This window comes from Stigmatopora nigra, chromosome 14, assembly GCF_051989575.1.
Source record: "Stigmatopora nigra isolate UIUO_SnigA chromosome 14, RoL_Snig_1.1, whole genome shotgun sequence".
In the NCBI taxonomy this organism is placed as follows: Eukaryota; Metazoa; Chordata; class Actinopteri; order Syngnathiformes; family Syngnathidae; genus Stigmatopora; species Stigmatopora nigra.
The window spans coordinates 1,513,190-1,529,646 of record NC_135521.1 but is presented as its reverse complement, the minus strand read 5'-3'; the positions used below and the strand labels follow the sequence as shown (position 1 = coordinate 1,529,646).

The 16,457-nt window shown below is 38.8% G+C and overlaps 1 protein-coding gene and 2 long non-coding RNA genes across 3 annotated transcripts in view; 1 reads left to right on the top strand and 2 right to left on the bottom strand.

Moving 5' to 3' along the window:
• The first annotated feature begins 174 nt into the window (after nt 1-174).
• smyd5 (SMYD family member 5) lies at nt 175-4,689 on the top strand. Its single transcript, XM_077732859.1, has 13 exons — nt 175-276; nt 672-780; nt 855-994; nt 1,405-1,526; nt 1,603-1,672; nt 1,954-2,058; nt 2,156-2,218; nt 2,451-2,521; nt 2,609-2,715; nt 2,910-2,966; nt 3,049-3,143; nt 3,859-3,929; nt 4,222-4,689. Exons 1-13 carry the CDS (start codon nt 190-192, stop codon nt 4,367-4,369), a joined length of 1,245 nt encoding a protein of 414 aa, XP_077588985.1. The 5' UTR covers nt 175-189; the 3' UTR covers nt 4,370-4,689.
• LOC144207399 (uncharacterized) lies at nt 2,389-5,200 on the bottom strand. The gene is made up of 5 exons (XR_013328648.1): nt 5,100-5,200; nt 4,864-4,916; nt 3,972-4,553; nt 3,818-3,884; nt 2,389-2,693 (listed from the first exon to the last, which is right to left on the bottom strand). It is a non-coding gene; the product is annotated as an uncharacterized LOC144207399 (long non-coding RNA).
• Nucleotides 5,201-7,830: 2,630 nt separating this feature from the next.
• The window catches only part of LOC144207282 (uncharacterized), a 31,757-nt gene continuing 23,130 nt past the window's right edge, over nt 7,831-16,457 (bottom strand). The window contains exons 3-4 of the long non-coding RNA XR_013328621.1: nt 12,462-12,553; nt 7,831-7,897 (exon numbers count right to left, since the gene is read on the bottom strand). This is a non-coding gene — a long non-coding RNA (uncharacterized LOC144207282). The remainder of the gene's footprint in view (nt 7,898-12,461; nt 12,554-16,457) is intronic.

The window sequence follows — 16,457 nt, the reverse complement described above, 5'->3', positions numbered from 1 at the left end:
TGCGCGATGTTATCTATTTGGGAAAGCGATTTTAGTGGATAAATTTCCTTTTATTAGTTGCACTGTGGTTAAGCCTGCAGACGATGTCTCCCCGACGCAAGATGGCCGGTTTCCTCAGTCGCCGACTTTAGTCATCAAGTTATATACTAATCATATCTATGTTTAGGATGTTGGCGTTTCCTGGTCAAGATGGCGACCTCCGTGCCTGACATGTTTTCTCTCTGCGTAGATCCTGGCAAAGTTGGCGTGGAAGTTAGATTTATCGACAATGTAAAGGTTAGTTGTTGGTTAAATGTTATGTTTAAGGGCTATTGTGGCACAGTTTGTTTAGATCGCTGCTTGTCGAAGCATAGAAGAAGCAAAGCTTCCATCCAATGTTGCATGTGTTTCACCGATGCATGGGAATGCCCAGCCATGTGCAATTGTTTGTCAGTTATCATTGATATTTCCATGCAAAATCTGACCCCCAAATCTATAACTGCAAAAACAAATCCGATCCAAAGCGTCTTGCAATATTAATTAAAATGCAGTGATCTGTACTAGATGCTTGATAAATTGTGATTTTAAAAAACAAAAAGATCTTAAATCAGACAACAATTGCTAAATTATGTGGTTGTATTTCGTTTAGATCAGCATCCATTTTTATTTAGATCTGTTATTTTTTCCCTTAGGGTAAAGGTTTATTTGCCAAAAGGAGCATCAAGAAAGGAGAGGCGATTTTCATTGAACGCCCACTTGTCTGTGCACAGTTCCTGTGGAATGCCTTGTATAAATACAAAGGTGAGACACATTAGTTGTTGCTGTCATCAACTTGGTTGTCTCATGATTAACCTTTGAATTTCTCTTTTCAACAGCATGCGAATACTGCTTACGAGCTCTCGAGACGGCGGAAGAAAACGCCCGGCGACTTTCGGGCAATCCGGCGCTCACCCTTCCTTATCCAGAACTCTGTCCTGTTCGACCACAGCTCCACACATCATGCCCTCAGTGCCAGGTACGTCCGCTCATTAAAACCTCTTAGTATCCCGTAGTATTAAAAAGTAAATTCATAAAATAACACTGCCCACAATGCTATCCCTTTTTCATTTATTGTGATAACAACTGAACCTCGTCAAATATAGCAAAGTGTCATAGATGAGCTTACTTCTCAATTGAAAGCCAGTAAAAATGCTTAAAAATATTGATAAAAGTCCACCTTTCTAAAAACAATCAGAATTCTTTTTTTTATTTTGCTGTAATTACATATAAGCGCCGCCAGACGGCGGAAAAGTACTCTTTTTGTTTATGTGAGCATCCTCCACTCTCATCAGTACCACGAATGGGAGCATATATGTTTGCGTAATGGGTATCATGAGAAAATTAACCGTTTTAATGTTTATTTGTTGATTCCGATACCCCCACCAGGTCATGTACTGCAGTACAGAGTGTCGGCAAGCTGCAGCCGACCAGTACCACCGAGCTCTGTGTCTCGGGCCGTCCCAGGAAGATCCAGATCACCCCGTCAATAAGCTTAAAGATGCCTGGAGGTAATGGCCATCTTGCCTCATCACATTTTAAAAATCTTTTATGATTTCCACTACTAATATTGTGTTTTTTCTGCAGGAGTATGCACTATCCTCCAGAGACTTCAAGTATCATGCTGATGGCCAGAATGGTCGCCACTGTCAAACAAGTAAGTCGTTTTTTTTAGGAGAATTGGAGGTGTCAGCACTCGTTCACAATGTAACCTCACATAGTCGGCTAATGAAGTCAAACGGCCCTTAGCATCGTGGGATGCTTTATTTCTACATATAAAGGAGGGAGTGGAGTGTTTAACGCTTTTCACTTTCACCCTTTGTACCTGTGCAAGAGTGAATCGTTAAGACTATAAATGCAGTTTTTACTCAGGCACTTGGCTAGCCACAAAAAAAAATACTGACAATACAAGTTTATGTGCGCCATTCTGTTGTCCAGGCCAAAGATAAAGCACACTGGCAGAGGGTCTTCTCGCATTTCTGCAGCCGCACCGCCAATGAAGAAGAAGAACTGGCACACAAGCTGCTCGGCGACAAGTTCAGGGTAGATATGCTTCTTTTTAGGGGAAAAAATAATGGCGGCCATGCATTGCATTGGTCAATAGTTTGCTTATTTAATGATATATATGTATATTTTTTAGGGTCAGTTGGTAGTGCTGCAGGATCTTTTCAAAGAGGCGCTTTATGATGATCAACTGAGTCGAGTAAGCACAAATATTCATTTGAATTGCATGCTTTTATTGTCATTATACAAGTAGAATGAGATTTAAATCCTCACCACAAAATAAGCAATAACAACAACAAATAGACAAATACATAATCAATAAAGAAGTAGTCAATGTAACAAGAAAAGAAGAAAATATAATTGACAATGATGCTTGTATAGGGATTTAAATGAAGCCATTTGTCAGTACATAATGAAAGTTTGTGTTCCAGTGGTTCCTTCCCGAGGGCTTCCGGTCACTCTTTGCTCTGGTTGGAACTAACGGTCAAGGAATCGGGACAAGGTGAGACAGCTCTTTATTTCATTTGTTTTTTTTATTAATGTATATATAGATGGATTTGTGATCTTTGGTTGTGTGCCCCCTCCGCAGCTCTCTCAGTCAGTGGGTTCACGCCTGCGACGCAGTGGAGCTTCCCGCCCAGCAGAGGTCGAAACTGGACTCCTTCATCGACCAGCTGTACAAAGAGATTGAGAGAGGTTAGAAGAAAAAAAGAGCTCAGAGGGGATGGCCAACCATTTCAATCAGGAATTGGCTTTTTGAGAGAAACCAATATCAAGTTAATTCATGTTAACAGCTCTCTCTATCTGACATTCATTGATTGTTGGCAAATTTGAAGAAAAGCGTTTGTACTTGGGTTGGCTACCTTCATTTTTCTCTGCTTGCTTTTTAGAAACGGGAGACTTCCTAAATGTCGAAGGTTCTGGCCTCTTTGTGCTTCAGAGTTCATGTAAGTTAACGTGACTCGCGTATCTTTGTACAAATACAAATGAAGGATTAATTTATTTTGTATTTTTTTTGCTCTTGTCCAGGCAACCATAGTTGTGTGCCCAATGCTGAGGCTTCCTTTCCTGACAACAACTTCCTGCTTCACCTCAGTGCCCTCAACGACATCCAGCCTGGCCAGGTCAGTTGATGCACGTGGCATGTGTATACACGCATGCATACACATGTATGCATGTGTGTATACATGCATGCATACATACATGTATGTATGCATGTGTACGCATGTACACGTGTGCGGACATGGGGGGAGGGCCGTGGGGGCGTGCTCGGGCACGCGGGGGGGGGGGGGGGGGGCCGTGGGGGCGTGCTCGGGCACGCGGGGGGGGCGTGGGGGCGTGCCCGGGCACGCGGGGGGGCCGTGGGGGCGTGCTCGGGCACGCGCGAGCGTGCGGAGGGGGGTTGTGCGCTCGCACAGAAGAAGGAGGCCAACGAGTGTCTACATCCCCCCCATTTTCCCCCGCGTGCCCGTGCACGCCCCCACGGCCCCCCCGCGTGCCCGGGCACGCCCCCACGGCCCCCCCGCGTGCCCGAGCACGCCCCCACGGCCCCCCCGCGTGCCCGAGCACGCCCCCACGGCCCTCCCCCCCCCATGTCTGTGCGCGCACATACATGTACGCAGGTACGTACATGTATGTGCACAAGCATGCGTGCGTGCATGCATGTATGTATACATGCATGCATACACGTACGCATGTACACAAACATACTTACCTGCATGCATGAATATCTGTTTGTATACATACAAGTATGTGTACAAACATACATTCATACATACATGTATGTATGTATACTTACATGGAAATCTTGTCCTGATGAGTCCATCATGTGGTCTTCAGGAGATCTGCATCAGTTACCTGGATTGCTGTCAACGGGACAGAAGCCGTCACAGCAGACACAAAATTTTAAGGTTAGTGATACAAACGTACACACGGATCGATGAAAAACTTACCTTTTACTTAATTGATCCATCCGTTGTCATTTCCTCCGTCTTTGGAATGCCGCAACGTGCTCGGGTCGACCGGAGAAAAATAAATAAACATTGTTGACTCAACTTGATCATGATGAGAATGTTCAATTAGAAATAAACAGTTTGGTACGCTTAGCTTTGAGCAATTAACATGAAAAGTAGTTGTTCAATGTAGACAATCGACATGTTTTTTTTTAAATATAGTTAACATTTACAGTGGTCATGTTTTCAGGGAGAACTACATGTTCACCTGCTCGTGTAACAAGTGCCAATCTCAGGCCGACGATCCCAACCTAACGTCAGAAGAGGAAGACGACGATGAAGAAGCGGAAGGAGAAACGGAGGGTGACGACATGGAAGATGAAATGACTGATGTGTGAATAAAAAAATACATAAAGGACTAATTGCATCCTCCGCTTTTTGACCGCCAACTACATTCACCTCGCTGGACTATGCACCTAACAAATGTTCAAATAAATATGGCTGCTTTTGCTTTCACCTTGGTGAGAGGATCATGATTGCCGTCGTCGGTCGGGAATCTTGATGACGTAGTAACAGTCTTGTCTGTAAATGTCAAGAATATGGAGTGTGCAACAATGAAAAATACTGCAATTCTACAGTTTAAATGCATCAGGAATGTCAAACTTCATGAAACAAAACAATTACAGATTAAAAAAGCCAATAAAAATCCTTAAAATGATACTGAGATCATGTCATTCTTTGCCAAATAGAACAAATGTGGCTTTTAAAGGTTAACATTTCTAGTTATTCTGTCCTAAAGAAAATTAAGTTGGCTGGGTTAGGCTCCAGCACCCCTTGCTACCTTTGTGAGGTTAAGCAGAGGAAAGGAAAATAAATGAAGTCTCCTACAAACCTCTTTTTTTCAGCCTTCGAGCACTTTGTTTTGTCTTTGTCCATCCTTGACCACTTCACGGTGATGCGTAACCGTGGAAACAAACGTACAAACAACATGCGTCATTATCATAAGCGTTTATGTATTTCAAGTACATACTTGAAGTAAAGAGCTGTTCACAGAATTATTCTCCTACTGTTTGCATCAATGATGTCAAAACTACAATAATATTTTCATTAATAACAACAACATTTTACCTTTGTTTGGTAACACAGCATCATCAAGTTGGCGGCACAGTGTTCAAGTGGTTAGCAGATCTGCCTCACAGTGCTGAGAGCGGGTTCCATCTACTCACGTCCTACAGTATATTGTCAAATAAAGAGATATTTTAGATACAGATAGTTCCTGGCTCTCTCTCAAAAGGGTTCTCAACTCATGCCATAAGGAATTAACCACACAAACACACCCACACGTACACATAGAATGCCTAATAGCACTTATTGTTTTTACTTACAGAGTTAGCATCAGTGTGTAAGAGGATAAAACACACATACATATCCACAAAGACGCCTAGTACAGAACCTAACATTGATCTTAAGAAGAAAGTCTGCATGGATCGATTTATGGGAGCAGGCTAAAGGTAGACGCTGTTGTTTATCTCAAGCAGCACTAAAGTTGTCAAACTAATTCACTCTCCACTCACACAACAAGAACCAAGGGGCCGCCAGCTTTTCAGCCAATAAATACGAGGAGGGGGTCGAGGGTGGTAAACGTTAACATCTTGAACGCGCTGGCGTGAGAAGTCACAATTAATTATGCAAATTAATGCATTAGTTTTACAGGCATATGTGTTGAAGTTGTTTTTTTTTAGGGGTTTTTTGGGGGGTTTAAAAAACGACATAGTATAGTAAGGTTTTTTTTCTCAAAAAAACGACATAGTATAGTAAGGCTTTTTCGTAAAAAAAATGACATAGTATAGTAAGGCTTTTTTTCGTTAAAAAAATGACAGTTATAGTAAGGCTTTTTTTCGTTAAAAAAATGACAGTTATAGTAAGGCTTTTTGTCGTCGCCAAAAACGACATAATATAGTAAGGCTTTTTTTCTCAAAAAAACGACATAGTATAGTAAGGCTTTTTTTCTCAAAAAACAACATAGTTTAGTAAGGCTTTTCGAACCCTCGACCCGAGAACTGCGATTCCCACCAATCTGATAAATGAATCCTAATACGTCCAGTTTTTAGTCTTCCGCCGTGCATACTGTAACATTGTTGCAATATTAGGAAGCAGGCAGGCATGCATTTGCATGCGTTGACTAAAACAAGAAAGGCAGCTGGAAGTGCACACGGCGTGCTCCGGCACAGGAAGCCACTGAATTATACATGCAGAAACAGGAAATTCCTCCCTGGGCCCCCGGTCACTGGGGGCGACCTCGCACTAAATCAATTAGCGGCACTGGAGGCAATCACAGGAGCTCCCGGGAGCAGCCTCGTTACCTGAAGTGAAGTGCGCTCCTCCTACCACGACTTTTTTCGCCAATAACGCGACGATGGCGGGGACGGACGACGGCTAGAAAAGGGGCGGCGGGGTGAACGACGGACGGAGGGACGGCCGGGGGCCTTTAAAGGTCGACAATTATGTGGAGGCTAGGTGGATAATGATTTGGAATGACTGGATTGCTTCACGTTTTTCAATGCTTTTAAATGTCAAATGGCGACTTCGTTAATCGCGATTCAACGCTTCGGAAAGAAACATTTCGGATCGTTTCGACTTATTTCAACCACACAAACTTCAAACTAAAGTGTTTATATGCTAAGTTGATCGTACAAAAGAAAAATACTTCATCTTAGTCTATTTTATGAGTGTTTACATGTGCAAACATTACAATTATTACTTAAAACGGATTGAAAATGTATGTACGGACTCTTATCTTCTATTGAACCCGCGATCTCAGAACTGTGAGGCACAAGTGCTAACCACTTATTCACCACGCCACTTTTAACCCCAATAAAATTGCATTAAAATGGTTAATTATTTTCTCTATTTTGAAATATATCAACAAAAAAAAGCCATTCTTTCTATGTCGAATTCAATGGAGAAATAGAGCTTCACTTATGATAACCACTTTAAATTTCCTAATCAGCATTTAATATAAGAAACAGCTCGGGGGGGTTATAATTATGATCATAAACATCATTTAAGGAATAAATCCGAGAGTGTCAATCAAAAAAAAAAAATCGCAGAAATGTACACTGCACATCTGTGTCTCATTAATAGGAGGTTACTCGTGATTATATTACACAGAAGGGAATTATATCCATTATTGTTTATTATTATGGGATGAAATATGTCCAATGATTGCAGCATCTGCCTAGGAAATATAGAATAATATTTTATCCAAGCCAGGCCAAATTTGTTTTACCATTGTTTCCCTTGAGGACACACATGCTTCATTTAAAAAAAAGTAATATATAAATATATATCTACATAGAATGCATGGCTGGGCACTAACACGCCTCATGTAGCACATATTTCACGTGACCTGGCCAAATTGTGTCGACAGAATGCCTTTTCTTTAGCGAGTCCACCCAGAGTTTAAATCTCGGGTGCATTTGGGGGGGTGGGCTTCAAAGAAAAGAAATGACTTGCAGGTGTTGATTTCCCCTCGGCCATTTTTCTATGAAAACTTTAGCGACTAAAGATGGGAAAATTAAGCGGGATTTTGCAAGAAAAAAAAGGGCTTTGGGAAATTATCCTACTTTCTATGTTTCAATTTGATGCTTCAAATCATTAAATGGATTGCTTGTTGTAGAGTAAATGTGTCCTTAATGAATCTTTTTTTTTTTTTTTTGGTGCATGCTAACAATAATTAATGGTTTTTGTAAATGGTGTTTACTTTTTTTGACAGTTATTTGATGATCTATTAAAGTTGTGATGTTGCTGCAATCTGGTGTGGTATGAAAAATGGTTGGTAAATAATGATATTTACTTGCAAGAAAAGAAGGTTCCAGGAATTGAGAGATGTTCTTTCATTGGTTGTTCAGTTAATGCAGGAAAAACTGGAAAAGAGAATAAAAAAATGTCAGGATGGGAAGCAATCTGGTTTGGTTTAGTTCCCCGGTGATGGTCTATCTCCTACTGAACATAAATGTAACCAAAAAAAAACACACTGGGTTTAAGATACTTCCTTTCAAGGCAGGAAATTGCGGGTTAAACACCAAGCCTCTATTTGGTATGGATATGTTATACTGTATCCTTAAAAAACTGCAGAATCCAGTATTGTAAGGCTATTTTTTCTCAGAAAACGACATAGTATAGTAAGGCTTTTTTCTTTCAAAATGACATAGTATAGTAAGGCTTTTTTCTTTTCAAAATGACAGTATAGTCAGGCTTTTATCTTAAAAAAACGACATAGTATAGTAAGGCTAAAAACGTCTTAACCTAGTGAAAATTGCAAGGTCTAACAATCTCGATCAGTAATTTCAAAACATAACAGCACAAAAATAAAGCATTAGGGGAAAAAAAACCTGTCTTTAAGAGCAGAGCAAAATGCGGCTAAGAGATCATTGTATTTTTCTTCTAAAATGGATTTACTTTTCTTGTTACAGAAAATTATCAGCCCATAAAGGACTGTTTTTACAAGCAGGGGTGAAAAATAACTGTTTATTTTGTTGGACTCAACTAAGGTTTTTTGTCAAAAGGAGTCTTTTAAGTTTTTGGGAAAAAAAGTGGTTTTGATTTGCTATCTTCTTTATTGAAGTTCTGCGTTTTTAAAGTAAAAAAAATCTCCAAGTCGCACCTTCAAACTTTAAACCAGGTCACGTTATCGAAAAAAAACAGGGGTCAGCCAATGAGATCGTTCTCAAGTCGAATAGTTCAAGTATATCGTATAAGTCAGGGAAAAATGGAGGAGTAAATTGTCAGGTGGACTGGAAATACATCTGCTGCCTCTATTGATTTGTCATGGGGAAACAAGAAGCTCAACGGAAAGGTGATATTCTATGGTTGATCTGCGTAAATCGAATCTAGACCTGCGATCCTTAGACTCTGGCTCGGGAGAGAAAACTAAGATTTGGGGCACAAACTATTGATTTGACTTGTTGTCCTTTACATTAAGCCAGATGAGGTAGTTTGGGTATCCGGTCAGGGTGGATGTTGAATAGTTTTCCTGCAGAGAAGTATAAAGCATAGTCTATGGTAGGGGTAGGGAACCTCTGGCTCGGAAGCCACATATGGCTCTCCACTAACCTTTGAGGTAAACTATGGAAACTGCTGGTGAGAAAGCGCAGGAATAGAAGCGTTATGTTAGTATTATGGCATTGATACTAGCCCCAGCGCCTTATAAAGCATTTTTAATATGGATTTTTTCATTGATACTCATTGATTTGCAAAAATGTATCCATGTTGTCAAAAAAATTCAGAGACTTTTTGTACTTTAAAAGTGGTGAAGTGTATAAAAAAGGCACACATTTTCATGTATGTCGACTTTTAAATTTGGAGCGTGGCTCGCAAGGATTAACATTTAAAAAAATATGAATTGTTTTTGGCTTTTTCCATCAAAAAGGTTTTCGAACCCTGGTCTATGGGAAGGATGCCTGGTAACAAAAAAAATCTGGAAAATGCTTATTTAATTAGATATTAAAGGGGATTTTCTGATTTGAAGTCATGTGGTATGAATTGGAGGTCTTTTTATACAGAAAAGCAATCCAGAAAAAAAGGCCATTTTTACAGGCAATATAAAAAGTGTGCCTACGAGGCGTGCAATTTTCAGGTTAACTTTGTTCCTCTTATTCTGGTGCAATTTCCAAGAGCCACGAAAGCATTGCTTGGAAAGTCACAATTATTGCCGTTTCCTGACAAACAACACATTTGTCGATCTTATTTGAATTCTCAACAGCCTAATGAGAGCAATTATCACTCACGATGGCGGCCATTAAAAAATATAATGAGCATAACTAGCTTTGATTGCACATGCACTTCAACATGTACACTTGTAGAGACCTCACATTTGAAGTTCAAATGAAAAAAATATCTTCTTAGCATAAGATAATTGACTATTTGTGATTTTAAAATAATATTTGGCACTTTTTATCATTGTTTGGCTGGGCTGGCGGCTTATATTCGGGTACTACTTGCCAATTGGGATGTTTTGGAGGGAGTTTGGTAGCTTAGTAAACATGCAATGTTGATTTGTTTAGTTTTTGGTCATTTAAATAACTTAATGTTGTCTTTATGTTATTGTTATGACTAGAAATTATATTTGTTTTGGGTCCTGATGCAATAAAATTCCAAGAATTGTATTTGCGTATGATTAGGATTGTAATTATAACGTGAAACAAACATATTTACAGTTTTTTTATTCCTATTTTTAAATCTAGTTCCTTGAGAGCCACATTACGAAATTAAAAATAAAAATCCATGAACATTGGACTACTTATAACTTTTTAAAAGTACAAAAAGTCTGAAATGCACGTCTTACACCCATCAAAAGAGCCATATAAGGCTCGTGAGCCACAACATTAATCAATCTTGCCCTGGCTTTGCCGTTCACTTGACCCGGCATGTCGAGGGTGCTTGAGTTGAAGCACTCTAACTCACCGCGATGGTTGATTTGTTCTCTTTATCAACACACACACACATAAATCAAGTCACATGTTCTAATGACTATCATTATTCATTCTTCCTTAAGCGGACATTTTGGTGCAAAAGGATGTTGAAGTCATCTAATGATCTTTTAACTTATTTCAACAGCTGCCCACTAAATGAACAACACAGCCAAACTACTTTAGATCTCTTGTTTTTGAGTTTGAGATTTCCCAGAAATGTTTTTTTGTGTGATTTTAAAAGCTCGCTCCCGAGAGTAAACATCATACATCCATTCAATTTATTGGATTTATTCAGTTTTGTGAAGGTCTCCACTAAATTCCGCCCACCATCCATTTTGGTAGATAAACTGATCATGTTGTTGACCCTTCTTTTGTCTACGTTATATTCGACATGGTCATTTATCGAAGGCGGTATGGCAGTTAATTCTCTTCTTGACAGCCACTTTCATTTTAAACAAGAGATGTCATTGATTTAAAAGCAGTGTCTTGTCCCCGCCATCTTTTTTTTTATGGCAACATCCAATCAACCAAATGGATAAAAATCTATACTTCACAAATCCACCCCGTTTGCTTTCAATCAATTCATTCCTCGAGTTTAGAAAACCACCAAAATTTGTTTTTTACTATTATTAATAATAATGAATAGCCCTCTGAATAAATAAAATGGAAAATATGGTCCAATGGCAACAGTGATTTGCTGTTTAACAATAAAGTGCAAAGACAAGCGGCTTATTTAATAAAAATGGAGGGGGGTGACACCGGGAGCTTATTGTTTATGAGGTTTATGATTCATATTTCCATTGACAGCCTATGACAAGACGCCGGCAAGCAGCTGGCGTCCGCTCGTTGATTGATCATTTATTTAAAGCATCCTATATTAACATACGTATAAAAAGCTAGGGGAGAGATATTTACAGCAGTTCAGCTGCTATTTTGACGTAAAAGCTAAGGCTATTTATATATATAAAAAAACTGGAAGTAGTAGGGATTTATGAATATTAATTAAGACGACATTGTAAGCTTACAATTGTGTTTGAGGAAGCTGAAAAGTTGATTTATTAGCTTTAATTATAATGATTACATTATTCTGTAGTAGTTTTTTTCTTCTCATAATGAGAAAATGGAGTATTTTTCTTGGTAAGATTGCATTCATAAATTCAAAATGTTGTTTTGGGGTTTTAGATGTTTTTTTTTTTGTCCCAAAAAACGACATTTTTCCCCTTTTTTGAGGACACTTTCTAATTTTTTGTTATTTTTTTTATCATCTACCGCTAGTTCAACTCAAAGTTCAGCTTATTCCGGTTAAAATCAAAGTGATGTTGCATTATAAGAAATGCAATTAAAAGAGCAAGAATACGCTCCACAAGTAGTCATTTTTTTTCTAATTCCCGCAGAAAGCCGTTGCCTTAAGCCGCGGATTTAACGAGCAAAATGGCGAACGGCATTCGACCTTTTCAGCCTGGCCATATTTTCTCTTCTAATTCTCCTAATTGTTTTTTTCTCCCCTGGGATGGACGCAAAGGGGCACCAGCAGCATGGACACATGGTCTTCGGGTTCAAAGTTCAAGACAAAAGCCCGGCTGCCCCAACTAGGCTCATTTCTCAAAAATGCGCATAATAAAGACGCCGTGTTCCCCCATTTTCATTCGAGTGGTCCTTCCTGGTGGTTAAGCTACAAAAAAAGGACGTGTAGAACTTAATCAAAGCTGTCATGTTGTTACATTTCATCCTGACGTGTTTATTTTCATGCAAATTAAGAGGCTAATTTATGCTGGTCCGCAGAATCAACAGAGAACCCGATTCCAGGAAACAGATGTCCTCGTGGACGTGCTTGTAACAAAAATAAATCCCTACTTAAGGATCTTTACAAAGTCTTAATCAAAAAAGCATGATGGATTCAGTTAGAATATGGCCATAAAAATGGCTTGGCTTTGTCATGCCTAACTTTGGAAGATATTTTGGCGCATTTTAAGGGAATATTTTGATAAAATTTTGATAAATAATGATATTTACTTACAAGAAAAGAAGGTTGGATGCTAAAGTCCACACACCAGACCGGGAATCCAGAAAGATGGTCTTCTATTTGTTGTATGGTTAGATCAGGAAAAACTGTAAAAGAGAATAAAACATATTTTAGGATGGAAAACAATCTCCTGCAGAACATAAATATAACAACAAAAAAATAAAATAAAATGCTTCACATACAAAAACTCTATACATTGTCAAAATGTTACTTTTTGGTAGACAAAAACAGAAAAAATAGCTTAAAAAATGACAATTATTGATTCTATACTCTTCATTTTAATTTAATCCTCGAACAGAAAGTTGGCACTCATCATTTACTTTCCCGGACCACACAAAATGTTGCGGCGGGCCAGATTTAGCCCCCGGGCCGCCACTTTGACACATGTGCATAATGCTTTTCCATTGAAATCATATTTATTTTGTTCTTTTATGTATACTTTATTTCTCCTTCATTAAGTCCCTATTCACAGTTTCCCTATTTATAGTGCATTACTTTGCAAAAATGAAGTTTTTGAATGAAAACAAACTGGAAAATCGGCTTGTTGACAAAACAGTTGACGTTTATGCAAAATGGGAATTCATCCCTGATATTTCTGTGGTTTTGTTCCTTCCGCTTCCAAACTGGCATACATTTTGGATCAAACAAAAGCTTGTTTTTAGACAACGCTGGCAGCGCGTGCATCACACGCCATCTGTAAAAACTAAAAAAAAACTAAAAAAAAGTAACCCAGTCACTGTCTGTGAAAACACAGGCTATTAAGTCTGGCAAGATCTTAGCACATTTCTCACTGGTGACAAAATCACAGCTCAACTGAGAACAGTTGAGACCAAAAATAAGCTCCTCTCGCGTAGCTTGTAAAGCAAAATACAGAGTTTTTGTATTAGTAACATACTCTAATTTGCCTCAGTAGATTTGTTCTTTATGTCGGTGTATAAAACGGTGAGAACTGGCGTTGCAACTGTTTTTTTCGGGGGTTAATTGCTAACATTTTTGCATACAACACAGTCATCTTTTCCAATCTGTGGTTCTGAACATATGCCAGTCATTGATGTTTTTTCCTAATGGTGTATTTGTTTTACCGAAGAATTAAATTGTGAAATATTAAGTGCTTTAAAAAAAAAACATAGTATTGTAAGGCTTTTTTCCCTTAAAAAACGACATAGTATAGTAAGGCTTAAATATGCATCCGTTCCCTCAATAAGAAATCTCTGGCGAATGGCGCGCCCGTTTGGAAGCGGTTGCAGAAAATATGGGATCGATGACTGCTTGCCTCCAGCGAAAAGGTAGCTTTCCTTAGCCTATCGACGCAACGTAAGAAAGCGAGAGATCTGGCAGCGATCATCAGCGCATTAGCCGAGCCTCGACGCACCCATCGCTGCCAAGACTTAAGATCCAGTCTGCATTTTTAATATGGCTGTCCACTGAGTGGCTAGAATTATGAGTCATCATCTGGTCAGGCATATTTTCATATAATAGATACAAGAGTCTTTTAAAGAAAAAAAACCCTGAGCACATAAACTAGAATAACTGAATTTAAGGCCAGTATAGAAACGAGGAAATTAGATTCATTGGTACGTCTTGTTGTTATCTAAAAAAATATATTCATAATTCACTTAATGCTTTTTGTATGGACTCACTGACTCATTCAGTGCCCTTGACGATGAAAGATCATTTTAGAAAATATGTTTTTAGTATTTTTTGTGACATATCTACTCCAATGCAGCATTTTAAACTCAAGAAAATATTCTTCCGATTGAATTTGGACTATCTTCTGCACAATATTTGCAAGTATTTTCAATGTAATGTTGATATAAAGTGCCCATGCTGCAAATTGCAGACATCGGATTAAAAAGTAAGAGATCCCCAGTGAGCCCAGTCGCTCATAAAGCATTCATTAAACACTTTTTCTTCGCCTTTCTTCCCACTTTTTTCCAACTTAACACGATCCCTACAGAGATGCTAATGCAGTTACGGAGAAGAAGAAAAAAAACGTCGCAAGCTTGTTAGTTCGAGAGCACGGTTGAAGTGCAGTTTCAATCTGAGTTAGCAGAAAAAAGGTGAACTCTAAGAACCACTTGAAATACAGCAAAAAAAAACAAGATTTAGCAAATGATGCCAAAATGAATGGCATCTGAGATAACACCCAATAGGCAAGACCCCCTCTTTAGATATCTTTTCTGTCTTTACTACACCGCTAGACCACCACACACGTGTAAAGCACACACACACACCGAATTTGGCTGCTCTAACATACACAGTGACCCTTTGTTATCTGCCGCTGGCCAGCTTTGTTTGCACGGATCATCTGAAAACTCCATTTTGTTTTGGGAGAGACGCACTAAAGGGGGCTCGGTCAACAAACTCCGGATGCACATTCGAGCTCGGCCCACCAAAAGGCCTTCTGAAGCATAAAATGAACAGATGGCGTGAAACTGAAATTCTTAGCACGACAGAGTAGGGGGAAAAAAATGACTGTCTCTTTGGAAAAGAGCGTGCGTCGCTGCTGGAAATGAAGCGGCGCTTTTCTGGTGGTCAGTAGTGACCAGGGACTGATTTGCCAAGTCTTTGTGCATTTCCCAAAAAGGCAAACAAACAGGCAGAAATGTTTTTTAAAAGTACAGTCAGATATTCATCATTGCGTTTTGTGTTTGATTTAGTTAGTAAGGGACAGCACATATTAAAGGACATATGTAACTAGACTGCAAGATTGTAGTTGAAGGATAATTTCTATTTTTAGTCCTTTGTGTTGGTTGAAGGTAGACGATGACGCCTGTACATATATGTGATTAATTATGAATCTATTTTGTGGCAGGTTTGCACGCTTTTCATGACCTTGTGACCTCGTATACATTTCAAGATGAGCAGATAAATGCTTTTATGTTATAGTTAGTATTTGAAATCACTGTGCGCCACTCAAACAACCATCAAAAACGATCAACCACATGACTAGAAGCACCAAAAATGAGCAACTACGATCAAATTGTGGAACTTGAAGGATGAAAATCATGTTAAGTTAGATTTTTATGGAAAATTTAAGCATTTTTAAAACAGGAGATGAAATTTTAACCAAGAAAAGTTCTGTTTTCATCATGAGGTCAAACATTAATAAAATACTGGATGAATGATAAAAAATAAACTTAATGCAGGCAGAATTTCTCGAATTGACTTTAAGGGACTCCCACTTACAAATATCAGTCAATATGAGGATTTTTTTTGTTTTTGTTGTCCTATTTTTGCACACCAAACAGCCAAAGAATTGATTGCAATTTTGTTGGTCTAAAAGCCAGGCTCTAAATGCACTCTTTCTGAAGGGAACTACACAGTCACTTCTACAGCCAGCCATTGTTAATGCGTTTGAATTTTTTGTACAAAATCTAGCAGTGAAAGGGAGCAAAGTGATAAAAGCTATTTTTTTTTTCATCATGGAGCACTATATTACTAATAAAAAAAGACATAGCAGAACTTGAAATTTCAAGTTAACCTATTTCACTTGACTTAAAAAAAACAGTGAACTAATGTTCAGGCAACAAACGGAGCATTTTTAAAGTGGCACTCAAGTTTCAGTTTTTTTCCCCTTTTGTTTCAGCCTTATTCTCGTGACCTCAGATCCCATTTTATCAGGTTTACACGAGTACCTCTCCGTCTACTGAAGAGCAAATAGCAGCGGATAGAAAAAAAAGAAAAGGAACAAAGACAGGACAAATTACCCGGTGCGTGATAGCATCTTGTGTCTTCTTTTCACAAAAAACAAGGGCTTGAAAATATGCCAGGATGCTACAAATTGATGAATAAGCCCAATCAAGAACAAGAATAACATGCAAAGCAACAAGTTCAAGTCAGGTTGTCGCCATGTTTTTATCAATACATTACAATAATAAAGCTCCAATAGCTGAAATACTATTTGTCTTTGTGGCAGTTTGATCCGGTTCTCAACGGGGGATCTGCTTTTGTTATGATTGGGAGGTTTTTTTGCAGATTCCCAACTTC

Excerpts from the sequence above, each read along its gene's own strand:
- smyd5 (XM_077732859.1), top strand. The coding sequence starts at position 190 with ATGGCGACCTCCGTGCCTGACATGTTTTCTCTCTGCGTAGATCCTGGC. Across the intron at positions 781-854 it reads TGCCTTGTATAAATACAAAG|CATGCGAATACTGCTTACGA; the intron begins GTGAGACACATT and ends TCTTTTCAACAG. Across the intron at positions 2,716-2,909 it reads GTACAAAGAGATTGAGAGAG|AAACGGGAGACTTCCTAAAT; the intron begins GTTAGAAGAAAA and ends CTTGCTTTTTAG.